Source organism: Phalacrocorax aristotelis, chromosome 7 (assembly GCF_949628215.1).
Source record: "Phalacrocorax aristotelis chromosome 7, bGulAri2.1, whole genome shotgun sequence".
In the NCBI taxonomy this organism is placed as follows: domain Eukaryota; kingdom Metazoa; phylum Chordata; class Aves; order Suliformes; family Phalacrocoracidae; genus Phalacrocorax; species Phalacrocorax aristotelis.
In genome coordinates this window covers 24,998,935-25,025,988 of record NC_134282.1, presented here as the reverse complement: position 1 = coordinate 25,025,988, position 27,054 = coordinate 24,998,935, and the positions used below count along the sequence as shown (strand labels likewise).

Below are 27,054 nucleotides of genomic sequence, written 5' to 3'. Positions count from 1 at the left end.
TTTTTCATGCTCTTTTTCTAACTTTTGTATGAGAGGTGTACTCATCATAGACCCATGTAACCTTCCTGATGTCTCTGTCAACACAAAAGTAAAAGGACTGTAAAATTATGAAACAGCTCATGTCTCTGCCTTTATTTAGAAAGCCACACTTCTAACCCCTTATACCAATTTCTGTGGAATGTCCCCATACACCGGGGAACACTGCTCCTAGAGTTACAGGATCAGGTGTTTTAGAGTACGAAAATACATTGCTGATAGCAAGTATACTATACCCCAATTTTTTGTTTAGAAAATTCTGCAGACAAGCCAGAGCTATCTGCTTTACAGGGTTGCTTCTCAAGGAACTAACTTCCCCCCCAACCCTTTCATTTCAAAGCAGACTCTATTGAACGCCATCATAATTATCTGTAATGTTTTCATGGACTATTAAACACAGATCTAGTTGAAGACTAAAAACTGATGCAAAGGCAACACCAACTTGTTTAAATGTTTACTCATCAAATAATAAAAGTGATCAATGGGAGTAATGAGTAAATAGAGAGCACTTACTGTAGCAGAGAGCTGTGGCCCATTCAACTGTGCATGCAGGATGGCTTCATTGATGGAGTTCCGGATTCCCGTCAGTGCAATTTCCAGATCATGTGAGGCAGCGATTTCATTAGCCAGATACTCCAGCGTGGAAATGTACTCCCTCCATTGTGCATCCAGTTCTGACACACTGGCCAAACAGCCCCTCATTACATTTAGACAATATCCGACACAGGGTCTGATTAGCGTCAGGCCCTGGCAGTGCGGGCAGTACTGCATCTTCACTAGAGCTTTGCTACATTCCTTCGTGAGAGCTGCATGTTCAGTAGTATTTATCACTTCGATGCCCAGACTGAGGGCCTGGCTGAGCATCCTACTTGCCCAAAGAGATTTTGACAGCTCTGTAACCATGTTTTTAGAATAGTGTCCAAAAGGATTTATGTCTTGCCTCGTAAGCCGTAGACACTCTGTATAGTCTTCTGATAAATCTGTAATTCCTGGGTTTATTAGCCGACTATACACCAGAGGAAAGAGACTGTCAAAGAACCGTAATACTGCACTTTCCACTGTAGTCTCTGCGCCCAGAATGTAGAGTGAGATGTCTGTAAAAAGTTCTTTAACAGGCTCTGCTGCTTCTTTTGCCATAGGTCTGTAAGCTGTCTCAAACAGGGAACTTGTGTGGTTTTCAGCAAAGTGAAGCAAAGACTCAAAGGCCTCTAAAAAAGGACAGGGAGAGAAAGAACTAGAGGTTACTAGCAAGCACCCAACATCTTAGTCACAGGACTAATGTCCGGAACAGGAACATCAATAGTTACATGAAATTTGCAATATAAATACACTAATAGTTAATACAGCTTTCATCAGTAATATGATTTAATAAACACCTAGATATTACATGTGCATAATAAAGGCAACGCATAATACACAAATATTTTCTTAAAAAAAGATTACTCCTTTCTCAGTAGCTAGACCCTGACCCAAACTCTAGAGGCCAGTGAAGGACTCCCACAGACCCCAATGAGCCCAGGCAGAGTCTACCTATGGTGGCTTTTGTAACTGACACTGCGTTTGGGCAGTTCAGCTAGATACATTTCCAGAACATCCCTCTACATACAAGTGACATCAGTTTCCAGTACACAGGGAAGACTGGAACATTTTCAATGTTCCTATAGAACTCCAGAGAATAATAATTTTGCCTATTCAAGTATTCACGTGATGCAAGTTCTGGAACTGTGAGACAGAGGAGTAACTGGTAACAGGAGCTGTCTATAATACACCAATCACATTATTGCTGGTGCGCTGGACAGAATAAACATCTACATTTAATAAAAGGGTGAAAATTCATATTCAAACTTCTTGTAAAGCTATAGGACTTCACTGTGTATTGATATTAAAGTCAGAGAATAACATCTCATCAGCGCACAGAAATGCTGATCCTCATTCATTAGCTGTACTTTTCGGCTGTAATTGTCTGAAATGTTTTAATAACTTAATAGTTTATGAAAGCAGTATCTTGATAACATAATAATAGCTTAAAGTTGTATTAGCCTTTCATTTCAAGTGATCTGTTGCTATGAAATCCTGCATCAAGAATGGAAAAGCGTAAGACATTCATGTCCTCCTACAGTCTAGATTTCTAAAACACACACTTGTACGATTTGGAGAGCTGACATGCAGAGTAAATACATGCTAGAAGGAAGGACTAGACAAAGCTGACACACCAACGGCAACTTTAGATAAACTGCTGGACAGCAGCTCCATTGATCTTGTGAGATAACCAAATACGAACAGAAGTTGAAGTTTTTGTTTCGCACTGCTGTGAGCAGGTGGCTGAGAGACACTTATTGCAAAGTACAACTCAGGGATGAAGGCAAGATGCTGTGTGAATAAATTCCCTCCCTGTTAACATCGGCTAGGTCTGGACACCAGCCAGTGGTTGATCAGGACTGGACATCAAGTCCACTATGACCTAAAATCAAAATGAAATTATAAAGTCAGGAAAACAGTATCTCCTTTAACTACATCATTGTCAAGATTCATTTTCAGTAAGTTTTTTGGGTTTGTTGTTTTTTTTAAATAAAAGACAAAGAAAAATTTAAGGAGTGCCACAGTTAACCCATTTCATATTGCAGAAGGCAAATATTATACACCCAAAACACCGATTGGGGTGCTAAAATTCAGAGACAGGTAAAAGGGAGGGATCAGTCCTCAAGATTATTTTTAATGACACAGAAGACAGTAATCCACATGATTCCCACTGCTTTGTTTGGAAGGTCTACAACAAAAAGCCTCTGATGTAAATCATTCTTGCACTCCTCTGACCGGTGAGGAGTTCCAGTCAAGGCAGGAGACCTATCTTTATAACTCCTGAGGACTGGCCAGATAATGTGTTTTTGGTCTAATCCTACTCTACGTTCATCTGAACATCACCATGTGATTTGCTGGAATGTAACACAAACCAAAGTCACTCAAAGATCAGCTCAGCAAAGGAGCAGATACAATACTGTAAGTCAAGATTAGCATACACTGGCAAAGTTTTGTAGAAAAGCCCGCTCAGTGCCTTCCTCTATTACATCTCCCTGGGCAACTAACTTGCTTATTATGTTAAGCATTACAATCCCTTTGCCACAAAGGGTGATTTAACTAGACAGATAATACAACGTATCTCATTGTACATTAAATCATCAGTATTTTACACACACATGCACACACTGTATCCTTCTGCCAGAGAATCACTTCAGCATTTCCACTGGTATTACAGCAACTCATACACTGGAAGCACTTATAAAATGCTAGAAATTAAGAATTCAGACACACTTCATTTGGAAAAGAAGAAAGTTGATTATCAGGCAGAGGAACACCTTGCCAAGTTTCAGACTGAAGCAGGCTTTTACAGCTGAGGAAAAAAAAAATCTGAAAATTGGACTTAAAATGGAAATATTGACACAGCAAATTCTAGTGCAGTTAGCTGTGTGCTACTGCACTATTAAAAGTTTTTTTTGCTTGCCACATCACCCCATGTGTTTATTTTTATTTCTAGAGGAAACCTTAACACCATCTTTGTTTATCATACTAAAAAGACAATGGAAATATTCAAAACATTAATAAAACAGTGTTTTAACTTTCCTCCTTCAAGTACACTCTCTTCGTCTCTCACAGATATTCAGCCTACTATTAGATTATGGAAGCAGGGACCGTCTCCTAAAATACCAATAGTTTTACACTGTTGGTTTGCCCTCCACACCTGTAAAGGCTGAACTGCAGCCATCATCCTCCTTATCTGAAGACTAAATGAAATGCATTTATAAATGTGCAAGTATCCTTATTGTCCCGAGAAATATCCACCACAGAGAAAAACGAGAGCAAAACAGTCAATAACAACATACATCCCAAGAAAACAGATTTCCGCAGCTTCCTGGGATACCGGATTGTAGACTAGAAACCATGTAGCATTTTATTTTCAAACCTCTTAACTGTGAAAATTCTGCATTATTCTGAGACAAGTATGAAATAAAAACATTTAATAGCGTCACTTATTTTTTATTGTATAAGAGAAAAATTGTGACAGTATGTATCTTCATTCCCCCTGCAAAAAGAACCCTAACATGGAAAATATGGTACAAAAAACTATTTCTGCTGATTGTAGATGTGCTGCAAACACCGGTAAGGTATCATTTGCTTCCTTATCTCCACTTGTCAGACACAAAAAATGACTCATGCTTGCAGCCACTCTAGCAATGATATTTGAGAAAGAAATATATCGGTCTTTTTTCATTGTTAAGGCATTAAGAGACATTTGACACAATCAAATTACTGGATCAGCTAGATGTTCTTAGTCCTCTAATTAGAAATAACGGGGCTTCATGTAGTCAAATGATTTTGTAACAACAGACATCTTGCGCTCTCGTTGCACAGACCAGGCAACCTTAGCACCTTGTTTTAAAAGGGATTAATTATATGCTTTTAACGCACCTGTATGGCGTTTCTAAATCCCAAGGAAGGTTTACTGCTATCTGAAAACTGGATGCTCATCTGTGCAGTCAAATACAGCAAACTTTAGACATTTATGAACTCACAAAAAGCTGCATTCTAAGCCCAAGTACATACATATGATCATCCTTCACAGTCTTTGGCTTCCACCCCCCTGCCACCAGCACACAATGTACTATAAGCTGTAAACATATTGATTCTGAACAGGAGTAAGAAATAACCAAGATCATCCAGAATTTGATGGAAACATCATATATTTTCTGTTTCCTTTAGTATTGAACTAAACTAGAAGGTGGAGAACAAGGTTTGTTCTCATGTTCCTCAAAAGCCCCTTTTTGATTTAAGACTACAGGTAAAGTGGAACAGCTGCCAACTTTGGATTTTGAACTAACAAATCAGTAACTACATAATGTAAGTCAGGCAACACACCTTCCACGGGAAGAATTTTGTTCAAATCTTTTATTTTACGCTCACAAAACACTTGACACCACCACTGATGTGTCTGTGACAAACGCAGCTGATCAAATACAGCTCACCTTTGGAAACTTCACATCTGGACTGCTGGTGTTTGAAAACTAGCTTCTGGAGACAAGCCCAGTCACGACAAGATGCCACGCTGGGTTTGCAATTCCACTGGCAGCACAGAGCCTGCCCAGCCAAGCAGCTAACCAGTCTGCATGCTGAGCTTCTAGCCTGGCTCCTCGCATTCGCATACACTAAAAATTATATTATGATCAGTCTCACACCTGCAGATGAGAAAACATTGCTTTGCACTTACAGCACCCGTGCTTGTTCATCATGAGCATGGCACAGCTTGGTTTTGAGTGACAGCTTCCTTCTGACAGAAATACACCCATCCTGACACAGAGGATGTTCTACTTCTCTTAAACCAGCCACCAGCTACATTTCATATACTTAATGCAATAAAAATCGTAAAGGATTCCTGACTTATCTCACACCAGCTTTTGCACCAGTGTAATGCTGCTGACTTCTTTAGTGGGATTTAATCCTGATTTAAGCCCATTGTATGTCAGAAGAAGCTGCAGAATTTAAGTGTTTCTCTAAAGAAATCTGCTAAAGGACAGTGCTACAGGGAGAAACAGATTTAGGAGACATGTATCAGTCTGCCGAACACTGGTGTGCCAGCATTTTCCAAAGATTTCCTCTATTTTTTTCACCACCTGGAGGTATATTTGGGGAAAGAACAAGATATTTTAAGTAACAGTACAGACAAAGGAAAAATATCTAACATTGTAACTATAGCTTTGACTAGTTCTTCATGTCATGTAAACGTTGCATTCAATGACAAGCTAACTCACTTCAGCAGGAATAGATTCTTGCATTTTTAAATTGCCATCACCTCTATTTTAGTGCAGTCAGGTGCAACAGCTCTCCAAGTTTGTATCCAGGCCACCACCCCTTCTCCTGCAGTCTTATCCTTAGGACAAGAACTAAAGATGAAAAACTGCCACACATCAATTTGCCACTCTTTCCACCACAAAAGTCTTTCTCAGTGTGTTCTGAGGAACTGTGTACTTTTTCAGGCTCCCAGACACATGGCAACATAGCCTCAAGGACTGACCTCAGCAAAATGATCCACCGAAGCTCATAGTCTGCACACACACAGTAGTACAGGAGCTTGCATTCAGAATTGCCTTCATCTCATAAACCCCAGATTTCTTACAGTGCATGAAGGTCAGCAGATGTGGTCTTAGGGAATACATACAGATAGGAGTTTCCCAAGAAACACATGATAGCCATACATAGAGGAAGTTCATTTGCTTCCCTCTCTTACACCAGACCTTTACAAGCTACTGGAATTCTTACTCTGTAAGCAACTATAGGGTTCGGATGTGGAACGTTAGGAGAGGGCTAAGCAACTTCCAACCCACTGGATTATGAATCAGTCCAAATCCATGTTCTTTTCTTTCCCCAGGCCCAACACAGACATGTTAGCATGGGAACCATTTTCCCAAGATAAAGTCAATCTAAGCACCAGACACCTCTATGCACAGAGGACCATTTTTGTTGGGCAGTAGCTGAGGCTCAGGTAGGGTGGGCCTACTGTTTGAAGCCCCGTGTCTTCAGAAGCCAAAGTCATAAAACTGAGCGCAAACCACAACATGCATATGTGAAAGGAAAGTTACTGTCATTGCCGTTAATGCTTCTGTGTGCGACTCAAAGCTGGCACCTTGCCCACAGAAGTGACAAGGTAAGACCACCCTGCTAATGCAGCAGCCCTCCATTATATTAATAATTCCTTACACTGTGAAATAATTGAATGCATGCTGAACTTAAATTTAGAAAATCCACCAGCTTAAAAAAAAAAAATCAACTGTCTTACAAACATTACTGAAAAGATTTAACAATGCTCAATAAACTAAAAGTAGAAGCAAACACTGAAACAATCTATATAGAAATAACATCTGTGTACATTTTAGATTTGAGTGTAATTATCAGAGAAGAATGACAAATTTAAGTAGCTCCAGTATTTGTTTGGTCTCTTAGGACCACACTAATATTTGGCTACTTTCCCTTCAACATCTTGCATTTATTACAGTTACAGGATGAATGAAAGCTACAGTTTGTTCAACAATAGCTTCCTTTTAATGCTTTCAAGTCCATTAAATCTTCTGCATCTTTATGGCTTGCCAAAATAAAGGACAATATTAATATTTTGCAGCAGTAGAATTTCAGTACATACTATTTGCAATTTGATGCATTGAGAACAATGTACACAGCAGAAAATCACACCCAGAAACACATCTACAGGACACAGAAATCATAAACTTCAGAGTTCTGCTTTCTCAGATATGCAGTGATCTCAACCTAATTTAAAAGAATAAGAAGAGTGCTCAAAAAGCATCATTAAACAAGATGAACAGGTGGGAGTTTTTAAGATCTTAAGTTTACTTTAAAGAAAGAATGTAAGTGCAAAAAAAAAAAGTGTCATGTTTGCAAAGACAGAACCTGAAATTCATTCGTTCAGCTGCTTTTGAAAACAACTTCATCTAACTTTCAGCTTCATTTCTGTTTTGTGACATTTTCACAGAATCACAGAATGGTAGGGGTTGGAAGGGACCTCTGGAGATCATCTTGTCCAACCTCCCTGCTTGAGCAGGCACACCTAGAGCTGGGGGCACAGGAACGCGTCCAGGCGGGTTTTAAATGTCTCCAGGGAAGGAGACTCCACAGCCTCCCTGGGCAGCCTGTTCCACTGCTCTGGCACCCTCACAGGAAAGAAGTTTTTTCTCATGTTTAAGCTAGAGCAAAGAATGTCAAGCAGTGGAAGTTTCCTTCTTATTTATCCTGAATCATTCTGCTGAATGTAGGGCCAAAGCTCTTTATTAATACTTCACTTTTTCATGTGGTTTACTGTTTTTAGAATGGCAGTCTTGCTACACATAAACGCATGACGAAGCTGATGCGAAATAACATGTTTACAAATACATCAGCAGTCTCATGGAAATACCACATCCACCACATTGTAGTTGACATTACACCACCACTTGCAGGAAACACTGTAAGCTTGCTCCAACACATTTTGTGTCAGAGAAAAACCTGAAAGCTTTCAGAATCTGGCCCAAGTGGAAGCATTGCTTGCTTTCTACTCACCTCCTGTAGCTGCTTTTAACATGGCAGAATGCAAAATAGATTCAAAAGCAAGAAACCAAAGTCAGTTTTGGAAAGGGGGGGAAAAGTTTGAATTTGCTTGCCTTGACAGCATACCCTCTCCCGATCAAAGAGTAGAAAGAAACCAGATTTCCATTCCTGTGCACAGGGTAAGGTCCTTACTTAACAGACTCCCCACAAGTTTGTTGTTGATAACATCAGATAAATCCTGTCATGTTCCTGTTGACAGAAACTTCTGCACAAGTTGAAAAGTAAGAAGTCTCCACCTCCTTCTCTGTCCATACCCAATAGTTCCAGACAACGCCGATTATCCAGAAATCAATGGGTAGGACTATTTATAAACTACTGCTATCAGGGGTCACAGAATCACAGAACCCAGGTTGGAAGGGACCTCAGGGATCATCCAGTCCAACCTTTCTGGGAAGGGCACAGTCTAGACATGATGGCCCAGCACCCTGTCCAGACGACTCTTGAAGGTGTCCAACGTGGCCGAGTCAAATACTTCCCTGGGGAGATTATTCCAATGGTTGACTGTCCTCAATGTGAAAAATTTTCCTCTGGTGTCCAATCAGAATCTCCCAAAGAGCAACTTGTGTCCATTCCCCCTTCTCGTCTCCATGTGACTCCTTGTAAACAGGGAGTCTCCATCTTCTTTGTAGCTACCCCTTAAGTACTGGTACATGGTGATGAGATCCCCTCTAAGCCTCCTCTTCTCAAGGCAGAACAAACCCAGTTCTCCCAGCCTATCCTCATATGGCAGGCTTCCCTGTCCTTTGATCATCTTGGTGGCCCTTCTCTGGACCCTTTCCAGCCTGCCCACATCCTTTTTGTATAGTGGGGACCAGAACTGTACACAGTACTCCAGGTGTGGCCTGACAAGCGCTGAGTAGAGTGGGATAATGCTTTCTTTATCTCTGATGATGATGCCCTTTTTGATGCAACCCAGCATCCTGTTGGCCTTCTTGGCTGCAGCAGCACACTGTTCGCTCATGTTGAGCTTCTTGTCCACCAGGGCCCCCAGGTCCCTTTCCACAGAGCTGCTCTCCAGCCAGGTGGATCCCAGTCTGTGCTGCACTTCTGGATTATGTTTTCCCAGGTGCAAGACCTTACACTTGTCCTTGTTGAACTTCATAAGGTTCTTCCTGGCCCCCTCTTCCAGCCTATCCAGATCTCCCTGCAGAGCAGCTCTCCCTTCTGGAGTGTCTACTTCCCCCCTCAGCTTGGTGTCATCAGCAAACTTCATCAGGCTACACTTGATCCCGTTATCCAGATCACTTATAAAGATATTGAACAACATTGGGCCCAATATTGATCCCTGGGGGACCCCACTTGTGACAGGTTGGCACTTGGAAAAGGAGCTATTTATCACCACCCTTTGGGTGCGGCCTGTCAGCCAGTTCCCCACCCACTGTGCAGACCACTTGTCTAGGCCATAACACATTACTTTCTCCAGGAGGAGGCTGGGGGGGACCGTATCAAAGGCCTTGGAGAAGTCCAGGTAGACAATGTCCACTGCCCACCCCATGTCAACCAGGCAAGTCACTTTGTCACAGAAGGCCACCAGGTTTGTCAAGCATGATCTGCCCTTTGTGAAGCCATGTTGGCTTTTCCCAGTCACATGCTTCATTTGACTTGTGATGGCCCCCAGGAAGATTCGTTCCCATAACTTTCCCAGGGACTGAAGTAAGGCTGATGGGCCTATAGTTACCCGGACCCTCCCTCGAGCCCTTCTTGTAGATAGGGGTAACATTTGCCTTCCTCCAGTCCTCTGGGACATCCCCCATTCTCCATGACTTCTCAGAGATTATGGAGAGGGGCCTTGCAATGATGTCAGTCCGCTCTCAATACCCTCAGGTGGATGGCATCAGGGTTAAACCTCTGCTCAGTTCCAAGTGTAATTTAAGACTGTTCTTAACTTATGAAAAGTTGCAAGGGCTTTAAAAAATTCCAGCAGTGAGACTTCCAGTGCATAAGAATACCTGTTTTTTTTGCTTAGTAATATCTCCTGTGCTGGGAGCTTGGGCAGCAGTTTGCCACATGTAACACCAGACATGAGAAAGGCCGGTGCAATCTGAGTTTCAGAGCAGCAGATCCACTGCTGCAGTTTGGTAATACGGGCAAAGCTAAGACACTTAGGAAAACCAATTTCCAAATGCTGTTGGAATCCTTACTTCCAATAACAGCAATAGGAACCAACACCATTAATTACGATGTGAAAACTTCTATTTTGGCATGAAAATTAGTCTTGGTTTTTTGTTTTCATATGCACAAACCTATTCTTTCAGCCTTGGCACATGGGAGGTAGCCACCTCCTCCACCTGCTGCTCCAGCCAGCAAACCCCCACCCTTTTCTGAATCAAACAGTCCAACAGTACACTTATTTCTTCTTTTTCTTCTACTTTTTTTTTGAAACTTAAACAGCTTGCTTACTATACAATCTTCTACAGAGAGAAGGGGAGGAAATATGAAGGTCATATTTTAGTGAGACTGATGAACACTGAAACAATTAACTTCAGGTTATTTTGGTGAGTATTTCATTCTGGAAGCATCGGTAACAGACACAAGCTTACCAAGTTTGAAATAGACTCACTGCTTTGTAGGCTGGTGATGCAAAGGGGAAAAAAGGCAGTAGACACACAAGCCTGAGAGACATCTTAATAACAACAGAACAGTCCAGTGATAAATAGCAATCTTTTCTTTTCCTCTGGTCATTTTACCATGAAATCAACTAATAATTCCTGTAGGCTGCGTGCTGGGGAAGATATCCAAATTGCTCAAAGTAGTAACCACAGCACACAATTTTTCAGACTTAGTGGCCTTGGCTTTATCATTAACAAAAAAACAATGAATAACAAAGCTGCAAAAGTATTTATCAAAGACAATCGAGAGAAAGCTCTGCAGTCTGCTATACCAAACCGTATCTACCCCTTTTAAAGAAAACACGATATGGAAGAGTTAACTAAGTTGTTATGCTTCGCAAAATCAGTTACAGTTTGCTAACTTGATTTTGAGCTGCTCACTGTTTATTTCACCTTCAAACCTTTTTATTAATACAATGAATGAGCTGGTAATTAAATTTAGCTCTTTATTATTTCCGTATACTGCATTTCAGTACAGTTGTACCTTATTTTATACACTGTAATTATACGGTGGAATTACTTACTCCTTTTCAAAGCGAACAGTCTCAAGTAAAACTGGATCAGTTGACCAGCAGAAAGCTGGAGACCAGATGTGGTATTAACCTTTTATGACACCACTGGGCTTCTGCTGACAGATAAATAAAGCAAGTAGTGTTTTGGGAATATTTGTGCAGTAGAAGGCTGATGGACATCTAGCAGCACCGTGATAGGATGATCTAGAAGAGCAGTAAAAGCCCTGAGGACTATGGCTGGACATTTTATAAAGCCGTGGCTATCAGTATTATTCTCCTTCTGTCAAAACAGAATTCCAAACGATGATTCATATAATTCCTATCTGCCAAGTTCAAACCTGTCAGCTATTAATAATATCAATTCACAGTTTTAACAGGAGTTGGGCCAAAATAACTGAAGAACAAACTACAGCTGTGCTCCTACAACATTAGCTATGCCTTTAATTTGCTTTCCAAGTACAATTAATTTATAAAAACAGTTTTCTCAATCTACAAGGGAAAAAAATAACAAGTAGTTATATATCTGTAGGTAGCTAGGTTCTTCACATAACTATAACTATCTCTGAAATTCTTAGGAGGTTTAACAGCCATCAGACTGGAAGCAGAAACAATGTTATCTGATTTATTTGATCAATCACTAACATAGACAGTGATGACTGGAATCCACAGCTACAGAAGGTAGCACACTACTCCCAAGATGGATTACAGCACAAAGCACTTGCAGAATAGCTTTGAATGACAACTCTGAACCATTAACAGTTCTTTCAAGATAGACCCACAGAAACAGTCTATATTGGTTAAATTAGGTTTGATCTAAGTATTCTATTGAACAAGGTTTTTGCCACATAAAAACGCATCCACTTTTATTTTTTTCACGCTAAAACCCTGTGCACAGTTGCAAAGATGTATAGTGAACTGGAAAGTCACCGTTTTTCTTTAGAAAATAAAAAACCTTATGTGTAAATAAACAATAGATTGAACAGTATTTTCTTAAAAATCAACCCTGAATCATCACTTTATGGGATGAGATAAACCTCCAGTATTTTTTCAAGTAAAGTCTTGCTGTGTGGTGGTGGCATTTGGGTTTGAACTTTGGTTTGTTGTTGGATTTTGGGGGTGGTTTTTTTGTGGGTTTTGGTTTGGGTTCTTTTTTTTTTGGGGGTGGGGGTGGTTTTTTTTATTTTACATATTTGAGTATAGTCATAAAAACATAGTGAGCCCCAAAAGGTGTGTCGGCCCAGTAACCCACGACTTGCATGGTGTTAGACAGGATTTATACTGGGCTCTAAAAAGTGGACTGCCCTCAGTTTGGTTTCTTCAGACTAGATACTTTGTACATATGGCTGCAATTCCTTTGAATGAGCAGCACCTCCAATGCCAGTCTTGCACACTTTTTCTACCAATTTTCAGTACACAATAGCTTAGTTATTAAACTGTAACTGTATACTTCTCAAAACTCACGTGGCTGTTACCAAAATACACAGTGAACGATGGAGCTCAATGTACCTTTAGGGCACACTTACATCTGCAGCTAGCCAGGGAGTTAACTGCTCCTGGTGACTATACATGTTAAGCACTGACACACAAAAATACTGCTAACGTTGGGAGATGGTGCAAAGCAATTACTTCATTCTTTCTGGAGTTCCATAGCAATCACTTTCCCACACATGTAAGCAGTTTTTCAATGCTGTGAATCACTGCACTATGCATGCTAGCATGGGGTGAGTTCATAAGTGAAGATAATACCCTTACTGTAATCTCTAGGATTAAGGCTTTCAGGTAATCTCTTCCAACAGACTGCTGGACAGAATAAAAGGGTATCACTTTTCTTTGGATTTCCCAGACTACTTTTATCGCAAGTACTTTTGGAATGAGATACTTAGTGCATATAGTGTAGTTTCCAGAACTAAAAGGACTCATGGAAGCATCTCTGCACGTCCGTAACTGCTGTGTAGGCTGGCTTGACAGCCTGACACAGTGTGTCATCTACCATAGCACTCTGAATGCACCAGGTCTATATGGAGTAAAAAAAACCCTTAATCAGAATCTATTCCTAGGAAAGGGTGAGGACAACATTTAAAAGACAACATGTGTACAGCATATACATATAAGTATTCAGGAGCAAGTCAGTCATAGTAACCATGGACTACTGCCATAAGAAAACCAGAAGTCCAAAATGCAAACAGGTGGGGAAACATAATGTACAAGTAAAATGTGGATATGTAGACACATTGCTGGTTTATATTGCTTGAGGTGAAGGACTATTCAAAAAATACTAGGAAAAAGATGGCCAAAAATTACTTCTGCAACCTTCCTGCAAATGAAAACCATATAGAAAGTAAAAGCTGTGCCAACTACATGCAGTGCCAGGTACTAATACTGGAGGAACAGATGCCATCGTTAGACAAAGAGAGGGCATTTCCATTGATGGTCTGCTGGAGCTCAAATGCACTGCACGTTTGACACAATTGGGCTTGGAGACCAAGCAAGTGGGGCTTGTCAAAAACACTACAGGCTTCTCTGTTGCTTGACTTACACAGTGGCACTTCCACGAGGCACTTAGTGCTGGGATGTTACCTATGGAGAAGTGTAAAATATAAAACATATCTTTAGAATCCAGATGTGACCAGAGTAGTGAGTGCACTCTAAAACTTGTCTCTGGTACATTGTTGCACTGCATGTTCATGTTTCCTGGCAGGGATGCACTTCAAAGCTGCCAGTAACTTTGGGACATGAAGAAATTGAGGTATATTAAATACTATTGAGAAAGGAAAGTACAAAATAATTTTAATGACTTGCATTAGTTAAGAAGAACCAAAAAAAATCTCCCTTATGAGTCAATCAAGAGAAAGGAGGAAGATGTCTCTTCATTCTTCTGGAAATCTTTTCATTAACATAACAGCAACCAGACAGAAGCCTCTAGAGACAATTTTCTCAACACTGATTAAGGAGTTCAACTGGCAGTAGGAAAACTAATACATTTCTTTCAGAAGGTCATGAACTATTTCATGATTTCCAGCTGAATTAGTTAGGTGGTCCATTATGACCCATTTCTAAAAAATCTGAGCAAAAAATAGCTACAAGAGACAGGATTATCTTAACAAAGCTGAAATTTGGGGGGGAGGTTGGTTGTTTTTCATGGAGTTTTTTTCTTCTTGTTTAGGTAATAACATACAAATACAAGAAATTACATATTACTTCTATTAAAGGTCACAAATAAGACTCTTAAAATCCTCCTTTTTAAAAATCTAGGTTAAATCTGTATTTATCAACAACTTTAAATAACCCTTATGTAGAGAACAGCAATAATGCAACCCTGTGTGTTCAACAGTGAAGACTCTCTAACCCAGTACTGCCAGCTGGCTCAAGAACTGCACTCCGTGTGCCCACACACCGAGCTTCCAGCCATCAGCTGCAAGAGGAAGAAGGATCCAGGGCAGTCAGACACTGAATGGCAGTCTTCACAGTCCCAGTGTACTTCTGATTTGTTCAAAAGCATGGGCCACAAAACCTTCCAGCTGTTTCTTCTGATTCTGGATTGGGTAACACCAACTTAATTTCCTAGTACTGTGAACTTATTAACTTTACCCACCTTTCTTTCTCAAGCTAGTCTACATAGGGAAGCCTTTGCAAAAGAAACTAAGGAAAACATAAGAGTCCAACAGCTAAGTATTGGTGCAGAGACAGTCTTTCATACAAGTAATCTTCTGCAAATGGTTTAATTCAGTAGCTTTTATGTTTTTCAGATCCCTGGACAACGCCTATCCACCAAAACTAGTGACATAGCAGCATGAGGTATCCTCACCCAAATTTCAGGTGAAAACACACTTTGGTATTGTTCCACAGACCAGCTGCAGGCCACAAAATGGTTCATGTCTGGTCCACAGGGTGAGAGCCACTGGGCTCTTCCATAGCACACCGAAAAGCATACAGTCATCTAGACTAAAGGCAAAGGTATTGGCCTTGAATGAAAGATATGTGCAAGTAATGCTTAAAAGACAAAAACCTTTCCTGCAACATCTATTTTTGGCTGTCTCCTCTTGCAGATTATTTTGCAAACATGATATCATAACATCATAAGGTAACTGAAAGGACGTGCTGGCTTGAGGAAACTGACCTTGTATATGGACTTTCTTTACAGACAGAATAAAGAATTTCACTAGAGTACTGAAGAGTACTAGTGGAAAAGATTTCCATGACTGATTTCAACAGACACTGAATCCAAATCACTATAAATTTAGGAAAATATTCCGGGTGTTGCTTTTTAAAATGTCGCATGCTTACCAAACCTCTCTCAATGGAAAAATTAAAGGTGGATCAATACTTAAAATGATCCTATAAAAAGAGAACACATTTTTCTTTATGGTGAAGAGCTTCTCAATTTATCCTCCCAATTCCTTTGAGTAAAGTGACTGGCATGTGTTCAACATATGGGTCAGCACTGGGAAAAGTACAGATGTTGGTGATTTGATAGCTAACCAGATGTTTGTGAGGAACTACCTCATTTTCCTTAAGGGAAAGCACATAAAATCCGTTAGCACTAATAAATCAACACACCTATTTTTCTCATGAAATTCCTTCCTTAAAAAAGAAAATCCATGAAGGCAATTTTTTCCAATCACATTGACTACAGAGACTTTACAAGTCCCAGCCACACCAACAAAGACCAGAGGCCAAAGCAATGAAACTTCTTAGGTGCAGAAAATTGTGCAGTCCTTGATCAAAATAAAGTCACCATGACACCGTATTTCAATGTTGCCGCACATATCCAGGCACCTTCCGAGATGAGCAGGGCTTCACAAGATCACAGAATTTGCTTAAATTCAAGAAGTTGCATAGTTGCAACCCTGTGCTTGCTTATTCATCCCCTAAGTCTACTGGTGGGCAGATCACAAATTCAGTACGTCATTTTTTGCATGAGTAGCAGCAAAGGAATTTTGTAAGAGAGAACAAGGATAGGCTAAAAAAAAAGTCTGAAAAATTCATAGACTTGCTTTGTTCAACTTCCTCTGTATAAAGCTTTATGGCTTGGATCTAAGTGCGATGACTGAAGGACCAGCCTGAGTCATGCAATCAGTTAAGAAGCTCCCATGAACTTTGAATATCTGGGAACTTGCAAAGTTGTTAAAAGCAAGCAACTGTTTCCCCTCTGGGCTAGCTGAAACTCACATTTTCAACTTGGGCCCTGATTCATGAAGATATTTAAGCAAAAGCTTTACCTGCTGAGGACTGCTGATGTTCTCAATTATCTCACTGTGTGCAGGTCCAAACAGAAATAAAGGGGAGATTTTTGTGGGAATGCATTATAGTTTTCTTCTCCTGCTTTCTCATGTTCTATTATTGAAGTCATCACTGTATTGCTTCCTCTATTGCTTATGGGTATTTGGTACGTTACAATGTACACTTTGTTTTGGTTAAACATGGGTCATTAGTTATGGAAACTCAACTACAGAACTATACTTTGAATTGAGGGTCAAAGTATCTACCACATACATCTGTCATATTGAAGTTTAAATATGCAATTGTTAAAACCTCTCATATATATGCAGCTTTTGTAGTTCTGTTTAAAGTTTTGCGATCTTTTACTCAACATCTTAATGAAAAATAAGAGTTGCAGATAAATCAATCTGATAATGAATGCAAATTAGCCGTTATGCTACAGCAGACTTCCAACATGAATTAGTCAACTGAGACTGACTGCAGCAACGTAATGCTGTCTTTAATTAAAATTCAGAGCTTCCCTTTCCAGGTAGCTTTAGAGGGAGTTTAGCAAAGAACTATCCAGACCTAAAATACCAAAGCTGTGATCTATGCAAATGATATCTATTGTAAGCCTTAGCAAGCCTCGATTAAGCCAGTAGTGTCTTTTAGGATAGAGGGAGTCTCATGAATGCAAGCAGCATTGCAGAACAATGGAACAATGAATCAGAAGAGTAAAATTATTCATAAATGAAGAGGACGACAGGTTAAAAGAGGTTGATACATAAAGCTCAGTATACACTACAGGAAATACTGGACACATCTAAGAAAAATATGTGGCTTCTATCACATGTCCATAACAAATGATGGGTCTAATACTACTAGGTGCTCTATATTGCAAAGAAGTTTAGGGGGCTGTCTAACGGGAAAAGAACTGGAACACATTTGAGACACAAGCATTCCTGCTGCAGAGGGACCAGCCTATGACAGATGACTTCTGCAGCTGTAAGCTATAAATTGCATTTTACTTTGCTACCTAGCATCCTTGTGCAACTGCCTCCATACTTCCAAATACACTCACAGAGTATATCTTATTGCCAACTTGCTTTCTTGAGCCAGAAAATTACCCAGGCATGAAGTCCAAAATTTCACTTCAAAGCTCTGACAGGAACCCTAGCTCATGCACATCTTCGATATAAAAAGAGCGCAGTGAAACAACTTCAAATATGCAGCCATCACTTTACTATAGCACGGTCTTGGCTTTTCAACAGTGCATTGTTTTAACACACCAAAGTCCATCAGTTACTCTTATTCTCTCATAAGACAAAAAGTTTAGTTCTCAACAGTAAGTACAGAGAGCTCCACAGTATGGTCACTTTCTCTTCTATCCTACAAACTCAACCAACTTTAATCACTCAGTTCTGTCCTAACCTTGTATAATTCATATTATATTTAAAACATTTAACATATGAGGAGCAAACAGATGCTTAACTAAAAGATATAATCTGTGAAGAATTTATCTTCTTAAAATGCTTATCTTCATTTCAAGGTCTTATGGAATCGATAAAAACAAATCAATTTTTGTACCTTATTCATTTAAGTATCGCATTTTTATCCCAGTCAAATAATAAAAAAAGGTTTTAAAGAGGCAGAGGGAAATCACCACTGAAATATTCTGACAGCAATTTTGTTGGTTTTGTTTCAAGAGAAATTACAAGATTCAGCTAATTTCATGATCAAATAAATTCTCCACTTCTTTTTATGGATCTTTAAATTCATTTTAATAGACATCTCCCACTGTTTACGTTCTACTCTCTGAAGCTCCAGAACTGATTGGTTATTTTAACAAAGACCCTTTGGTGAAACTTTATCTGTATAACCCTGTAATGGGATCAATCCCTTCAGAAGCACTGAAAGAAACCAAGAGAGGAACAACCACCCAACCAAATAAGGAAATTACTGGTAGACTAAAAATGAGAGAGTTACAGGTAAAGCAGAAGAATTTCTGGGCCCTGAAGAAAAACACATTTGCTGCATTTTAGACCCAGTTCAAAAAAAAGATTTTGGCATATATAAAGTTTATCCTATTTCTGCAATGCAGTTCTTAATTCACAAAATCCCCATAGAACTTAAGTTCCGCATGCACAATTAAATTTTCTGCCAAGAAAGCGGATTTGTGAAACTGGGCCTTACATTTTGCAAAATCTAAATTCTATCTAGCCGTTTCAATTCCTCTGACAAATCTCTTGCCTTCTTGGACCATAAATGTCAAACTGTTGAAGAGTTTTCCCGTCTTTCAGATCAATGACACTCTTCATAAGATTATGGAAAAAAGAAATGTTGACTTGCGTAATCTGTTCTGGGAAAGGTTATAAGCGAGCTCCTTGCAAACAGACTACTTCAGTTGGAAGGGACCTACAGTGATCATCTAGTCCAACTGCCTGCCCACTTCAGGGCTGACCAAGCTAACGCATGTTGTTAAGGGCGCTGTGCAAACGCCTCTTAAACACCGACAGGCTTGGGGCATCAACCACCTCTAGGAAGTCTGTTCCAGTGTTTGACCACCCTTTCAGTAAAGAAATGTTTCCTCATGTCCAGTCTAAACCTCCCCTGGCACAGCCTTGAACCAATATTCTGCCTTGACCAAAAATTTTCTAATCTTGTGGAAATATCATGCCCTAACACTATTTTTTGTTTTGTTTTTGCTTACTTTCACCATCTGCAACAGCAGTCCCTAGTCTGCCTGTGCCACTTCACTCAATGCTTGAATGTCATCATGAATGTCATGGACATCATGATCACTGCATTGAAGTTTACCACATTTCACCACTTAGTGCAAAGACATTATTTGTAACTACTTGCAAATTCCCTTATAAACTTCTGTTCGATACCTTTTTACTGAACAACCTACTACACATCTCATCTAACACCACCACCTGTTCCTGGTTCTGGGCAGCGTTACAGGTGGAAGCAGGGTGAATAGTCTAATCCTGCCAACTAACTAAGAGTTGTTACAGCTTAGATGTCTCTGGGATAGCATTATTCCTACAGACATGCCTCACCTGGAACAAAGATTAAAGAAGGGTAGATGTTACTGAAGCAAGTAAGGAATATGAAGAATTCTAAGGAAATTTATTCAAGCCAGAAAAGTAAATTACTATAAAAATCCTAATCAGGCTCCATTCCTACCCTTCCTTTCCCCAGTGCTGCCCTGGCCACAAGACTCCTGCAGGAGGCATCTGTTTTAAGCATCTCCCTTTTTGATTTCTTAATCCTCACACAACAGAAATGCAGGTTTCATTATCAGACAGGGTAAGAACAGATCTCCTGCACATGCAGCTTTTAAACATAGGTGCAACAGTTGGGAAAACTTTGCCATCCTAATGGTAGGAAAATCCATAAGAACCAAGAGCTTCCCAATTCAAGAGACTGTCAAAGCATCCCGGAAATGGAAATTCACTGACGCTGAAAAGCCTGCACTGTAATTTAGTGAGGCACAGCTAGAGAGAACACACCAAACAGTAATTTAGCAAAGACTAACAGAGCAAGAGACACAAGCCATTAAAATGAAAGTGGCAGAAGGTGAAGGGGTTTCCAAATTTATAGGGGATATAACCTTGAGGACTAGTTTTCAATCTTCTCTTCAGAGACCAGAGGTAAGAGATTTGCTACTTGGGGAACTTCAGCATGATCTGATTCTGAACAGAACAGAATAAATCAATATTTAAAAGCCTTATGAAATTTGGAGCTGCTTGATATACTTTAGATAATGCTGGTCTGTATAGCAGGTTCAGGAACATTATAAATTTCTCTACTGTGTATGAGCGTTAATCTGCCAATCCTGATTACACTGTTCAGCTACAGTACAATAGCCTAGCAGTCTGTCACACTGGCCAAAACAAAATCCATCTACATCTTCCCAGAGACAAAAGGCCTGGTATTACAATGGGACCTTGAGGTATGCAAAAGCATATACCCATTGGTCCTCAGAATCGGACATTTGATTTAGCTGAAAGCTGCTAAAATATTGCAGAAGTATCCAGGGAACATTCAGAAATTATTTTTGTATATTTTGGTTAACTGGAACAGGAAGGCACGGACTTTTGGGACAGAAAGCAGTCATCATGAAGGAACTGCCATACAGGAAAAAATAGAGATTGATCCAGTCCCAGGTCTGATGGCAGAAAATAGTTAGCGTCAGATGCTTCACACAAAGCTATACGAAGCCCTGCAGTTGACAGCTCCAGGGTATAGAATAACATGCCCAGGGGACCTGCCCAGTCTCTCACAGTCTTTTCTGCCTTTAATATACCACAAGCATTTCTTGTTGTTTGTTTTTAAGTCTTTGACTCTTTGCTCTTCAAATTCCATTTCAGGCTTTTCGGTTTTCCTTCTCACACTGCCCACTCTGAACTCTAGGATTCACTAGTGTTGGATTTCCAGTTTCTGACAGCTATTTCTTTTGCTCAAATAACCTCCTGAACTTTGTGTTTAAGCATACGGATTCACTTGCCTTTCTGCTCCTTTTCTCGCATGGTGCTACTCCTATTTGCAGTGACAGATTGTGGTGTGCTTAAGTAGCTACTATGCCTAAACTAAGATTTTAATTTCTATACTTAATCACAGCCATATATTTAAACAGTGTTCACATTGTTCTAGTAATGAAGAGGGGGCCCCAAGCACATTGGTCATTATGTTTTTCCAGTCTCTATATAATCTAGGCTGAACTGCAACTGTAAAACTCTACTGGGAGCATGAGACAACTTGCACATTTAAACTCAAGTCTACATAAACCAGACCCAGTCTTCAGCTAACTGAAGCAATTAAGGTAGACAAGTAATATTAGGGTCGCTGTATCAAATATAGCAGTGGCATCTAAAAATTGTCTATCACTTGGATAAGCAGTGGGTTGTTTTAGCTACAAATATTTGTGCAAGAGGGCAATAGCAAAACTTTCAAAGATCCCTAAGCTCAGAAAACTGTAGCATCTTTGAAAATACCGCTTATAAACATTTTTAGGTAAGATTTGCCATTGAGATGCTACAAGTTTGCATGTAAGTGAGAAATACAACTTTAAAAACCTTTCTACTGCCTGAAATGCTGGCATAAATCTCAGCCCATAGCACTTAACCATCTGAGACTTGTTTCACCATTTCAACTAACCTGACAAAGCAAAGCAAAAATTAATACCAGACAGACTGATTCCCCTCCTACAGAAATCATCCTATTCTTTTCAGTGAGGCAGCTCAGAGAGTAAAGTCCTTCTTCCAACTAAGAATATTAAAATTTGTCCCCCAATGAGATGCTCCACTGCATGGTTTCAGGGGTCTCCCTCAATCAATAAACACATTATCCACAGATTAATGACAAAACTAAATTGCCATATATCATCTCTCTCACATCTTCAGTACCCTCCATGGATTTGCCTCCTTCAGCCTCTATGAATTAATCTCCTCCACTCTTTCGGACCATTCATCACGCTCTTCCCACTCTCACTCCCTATCTCCTTATACTACAAAATGTCTTTCATCTCTGTTGCACAGTCACATTTTGGAACAGCTTTCTTAACCCTATTAATCACTACCTCAAGATCATTCTTCTTACAGCCATGTGACATCCGCAAGTCTTCTGCTAACAGAACAAAAATATCTTACCACCATTCCCTTCCACATTTTTTTGAAAAATTCATGCCTAAATTTTGTAATTTCACATTCGTTTGTGTTCAGCTACCAAATAATGCAGAAGTTACAAATACAGGAGAGTTAAATGTTAAATTTGTACTGCTTACCCAACTGAACTATACAGCTGCAAATAGACTGAAATCCACTAAATGGGAATTAAACATTTTGTATGAAACTTGCAAATATAAAGGTAATTTACCACACCATGCTATCTTTTAAATGTACATTTGCTTTTCAAAGGAATTTGGAATACATTGATCAGCTCATAAAATAACTGATTCATTAAAAAAAGTTTGAAATAAAGGTCTTCAAGATGCAAGGAAATAGTAAAATCCCATTTTATATTAACATTATCTTTATAATATTTTACCATTAATGAACAACATTTGCTAGATCTTCAGAAGTCTATTGGACAAAGACAAAAATATTGATTCTTGCTAAAAATATCAAAGTGGTACAGCCTATTTCAGTCCCACATACATATATTACAACACAGGAGGGAAGGGCAGCACAGTTATATCAAAGATGCAAACTCATGAAATCCCGTCCATTTTCCTACTCTCTATTTATAGCTACTTCTAAAAAAAAAACTACTACTACTACAGTTCAGTGCTGTTTACAGAAGAAACCAATATAGTTGCCTGGTAAACACAAGAATAACAAAGTTCTACAGTGATTTATAAAGACTTCCCACATTGCAAAAAGGATGGATCTTCTGTTGGAAGACTATCACACCTACCAGTGAACATAAAATGTCCTATATAGCCTGGCTCAAATGGAACCGTGCCATACAAGCCCTTCGTAGGCCAGAAGGGGAAACAATGGAGGGAGAGCCTTCCCAGCTTAACAGCTGAAACAGCTACTGGTCAGTAATGCTACAATAAGCATAGACCAACACCAGCATTCTCTAGAGTCACAACACAAGAATGCCTACAACCATATTTTCTGTAAGATGTGTCTTCAACACCTAGGATAAATTGCTCAAGAATACATCAGAAATTCTGGAATGGACATCTAAACAAGTGTCATTGGAAACTGCATTCCCTTAGGTGACTTAGAAAAAACAACTTCTGCAGTTAGAGTTTATAATGAATTGTTGGCTTATTAATACTATATCGAATTTATACAATAAGAAAATTCTACGCTATAATACACATTACTACTATGGTTTTATATAGCCATCAGTCTACACATTTATCATACTTCCAATATACAGACTCATGGTACTTTCACAATTTTAAATATTGGCCATTTATAATTGTTTTCAGGAGAATCAAGGGCACTTAAGCCTGTGCACATACAAGGGACAGGGGAAGGTAGGGTGTCAAGAGAGTGTGGTAAAAGAGCTCTTTTTCTTTCTGTATGTCTTTCTAGCTGCTTCCCACAATGAGACCATCTCCCTTCTGTCAGGAACCACTTTACAGAGAGACATTCCTGGAACATCAGTGTTCCAGGAACCTTTCCTGTCAGGTTGATGGGTAACATTCTCATTCTCCTTTTTCTGTGGATAGAACAGCTGCTGAATACACGTTTATCAAAAAAAAAACAGCAGAAGAAACAAGTTTCAACTTCATTGAACTGTCTAATTCAAAAATCATTGAAATCAGATGCTGGAGTATCCTTCATCCGTGTTTCTCTAGGCATTTCCTCCTCCTCTTTCTTAGAAGTCTGAGAGTTACAGAATTTTCCAGGCTTTTTTTCCCCCTCACACACACATATCTAGTAGATCTAGCAGGCTTTCCTTCAGTTACTAAGCAGCAAAGACGTATTGCAACTCAGAGCTCCTACACATGTGCAGCATGCTACATACCTCTGCTGTGTGCAATAATCCAACACATGCAGAAAACACTGCACTTAGTGCTGGTCTGCTGAGCAGAAGGGCTAAAATTCCCAAGAAGCATTAGGCAGACATTTCTAAAGTCACTGCTCCGCAACTGGCCTCGACATTTATAATAAGCGATGTTTCCCAAAATGTTCAGGGCTCCAGGAACAGGACATTTGTTTCCACGCACAGAAACACCAAGTGTTAGCTTTGAGTTCAGCCACCATCATTCTTGGGAACTGATAAGAAATCAAAACTGGCTTTGGGGAGAAAATAGCAATGTGTTTAAAGATTCTAACAATATTTCTTTTCCTGAGGCATTCCTTGAAATCTTCATTCAAAAACACAGAATTAAACTCATCTTCTCCCACAATACCATAAAAATAAGGTAGTAGCACTCGGATTAACATGGCTTCTATTATGTGAGTTCCTAAATAGCACCAGGACACCACAGAACAGTGTGAAGGGAGTTTGCCAAGATGAGCTTTATTAATACACGGGCTTGAAACTTTTGACCTTTCAGAAATATTCGGGAAACTGAACAACAAAAAAAAACTGATATAGCAAACAATTTTTTGCTGCTGATGTCAAAAGTTTTTTTTCAAGCTTAAGGAAACAGCAGCAAAATATGAACTACTGTATAGAGGACACAAAGAAAAGCAAGCATCATCATGGAATAAGCTATCTTATATAATCAACTAGTCATAATCTATTTGCCTCTTCAAAGACCATAGTCTTATATGGGAACAACGTCACAGATCCTTTCATGTTATCCAGAGTGAAGCAAATATGCTGAAAGGAGGAGATACCACTAGAGGGGCATTTCCAAAGATTCCCATTAGTATGGCCACATCTGTACTTGACTGACTTGAAATATGATTCCAATACCATGTAAGGAAAGGTGGGTTTTGAGAGCACGTATCAAATTCTTATCTGACCACACCAAATATTAGCTAGCATTTTACGAGGTGTTTGTTATCTATGTTGGCAGAATGCAAAACCTTTTGCCTGGAGAATTGTTTCCACATCACAGAGTCAGGTACAATTTTGTTATTGATTTACCTACAAATTTCCATCATCTTCCTGTATTTCCTTTGATGCATAGTTGAGGTCAACAGAGCTTCCATTTCTTTAAAACCTGGGTAAAACACATCTTTTTTCATCTCTTAGCTCAGGTCTCCCTCTGCTATGTAGCAAAATCCCCTATGCTCCATGTTGACTGTCGGTCTTAAGAACAAAGTAATGAACAACTAATGAGTTAATGATGTTCACTTATTCTAAACAAATACCTATATTATACAGTCCCAAACTGTAACACAAAAAAGAAATCTTAATTAAGCAATTAAGGAATTAAGCCATTAAGAATTACTTAGGAATCTTAATTTATTTATACTTAGCCTTACTGAACCTAAAGGGACTACCCATGTGCACACAACTGAACATATTTGTGAGTACTTCCATGATTTGGACTTCTACAGCATATGTCTTAAGACATAAGACTTGAAGTCAATTGCTCCTTAAAAGCTTGCAAAACTGCTGTGATTTCACTGGATTCAGCTACCATATAGATATGGAACACTACCCTGGGCTTTCCTTTATTTTTTCTGCATCTTTATTCCCCCACCACCAGCTTCTTGACAGGTGAGATATTTCACTACTGACAGGCTAGCAATTAACCTACTGCCACAAAATAATAACAGAGTAAAACAAAATTTGAGAAATGAAAGATTCATCATAGGTATCACAGAAAGATCTAGAAACAGCATCATTTCAATTGGGGTTCTTTTCCCTATATAGTCATATAGTCTTCTCCTGTACAACTGCAGTGTTGTTCAGTTACTACTGCAATTTCAGGACTGAATTTCCTCCTCAGCACTTGAGATGCAAGTAGGAAGGAAAGCAAAGAATGAAAAATTGAAATAAAAGAAAAAGTCACTACACAAATCTTGTACTTTACACCTTAGCTGATGACCCAGGAGCTGCAAAAGCTTCAGCTACTTCCCCTCCCCCCTCAAGTGATACTAAGCCAGTTTTAAAATCCCAGATATTATTTTTTTCCTCCTCAGAAAACTGAGTGGTTGATGTTGGCTTTTACTTGTTTCTTTTAATTTCTCACTGACACGTTCTGCCTCCTCAATGAAAATTAAAGATCAAAACATTTCATAAGCTTTCAACAGAAATTATTTTGGCTTTGCGAACACTTGTTTATTAACATCTTAAGCAGAAAACACCACTTTCACATATTTATTCAAATGCCACTGTCAATTGAAAAATATTTTGACAAAAAACTTAATGCAATTTATCACTCCTCCTACACTTTACTATTCCTGGAAATGACTTTTTCTTCTACATGAAGCCTGCCATCCAAATACCATAAATGCCTTCCAAATATGAGGGTAGTGTTTGTCTGCTGTACTGTGTTACCAGTGAAGGACAGCTGCCTGTATTCAGTAAGCCATAAGGTGAAGATGACTGCAGCTGGACTGCTGGTGCTGAGTAACTTGCACATCACCTGCCTGAAGCCCTGAGACTCTCTAAACATTTCTCATTACAACCACAAGGCAACAGGCAGAATGATACACTCTGGTTATGTGATGTTAGCTTTTATCTCACCTAGCTCTAACCAAACTTCACAAATTTTAGCCAGAAATAAGAACTGTTTTAAAAATTCTCAATAAGAATCTCTGTACAAATTAAGAAACAGTTAAACGATGGGCTGAAAGTCACCAAGCTAATCTTTCACAGATGCCCCTCCAAAAAAAATTATGTAAGTTGAAATTCCTTAGTGAAAACAGTTTGCTTCCTTTGTGCCATTCAAATAACCATTCAAACCACAAATTAAGGCATCTTAAATATTGTAATACCATACTAGCTCTCCTGAATCTAAGAAATTTATACCTCCTTGAGTGAAATCAGCCTGGCTTATATTAGCCTAAACACAATAAGCTAAGCTGCAGGCAGAACAGGCACCAATACAGGGACTACATCAATGGGAAAGTTCACCTGGAGAAAGGGTAAGGCACATGCAAATTCTACCCAATGGAGGAGGT

General features: G+C 39.4%; 1 protein-coding gene across 3 annotated transcripts in view; it reads right to left on the bottom strand.

Moving 5' to 3' along the window:
* Positions 1–27,054, bottom strand: part of LOC142059951 (glypican-5-like) — a 390,210-nt gene that overhangs the window by 299,788 nt on the left and 63,368 nt on the right. For all 3 annotated transcript variants that reach the window (XM_075099332.1, XM_075099330.1, XM_075099331.1), the window contains exon 3: positions 550–1,244. In XM_075099332.1, coding sequence (XP_074955433.1) covers positions 550–1,244 — 695 coding nt within the window. The remainder of the gene's footprint in view (positions 1–549; positions 1,245–27,054) is intronic.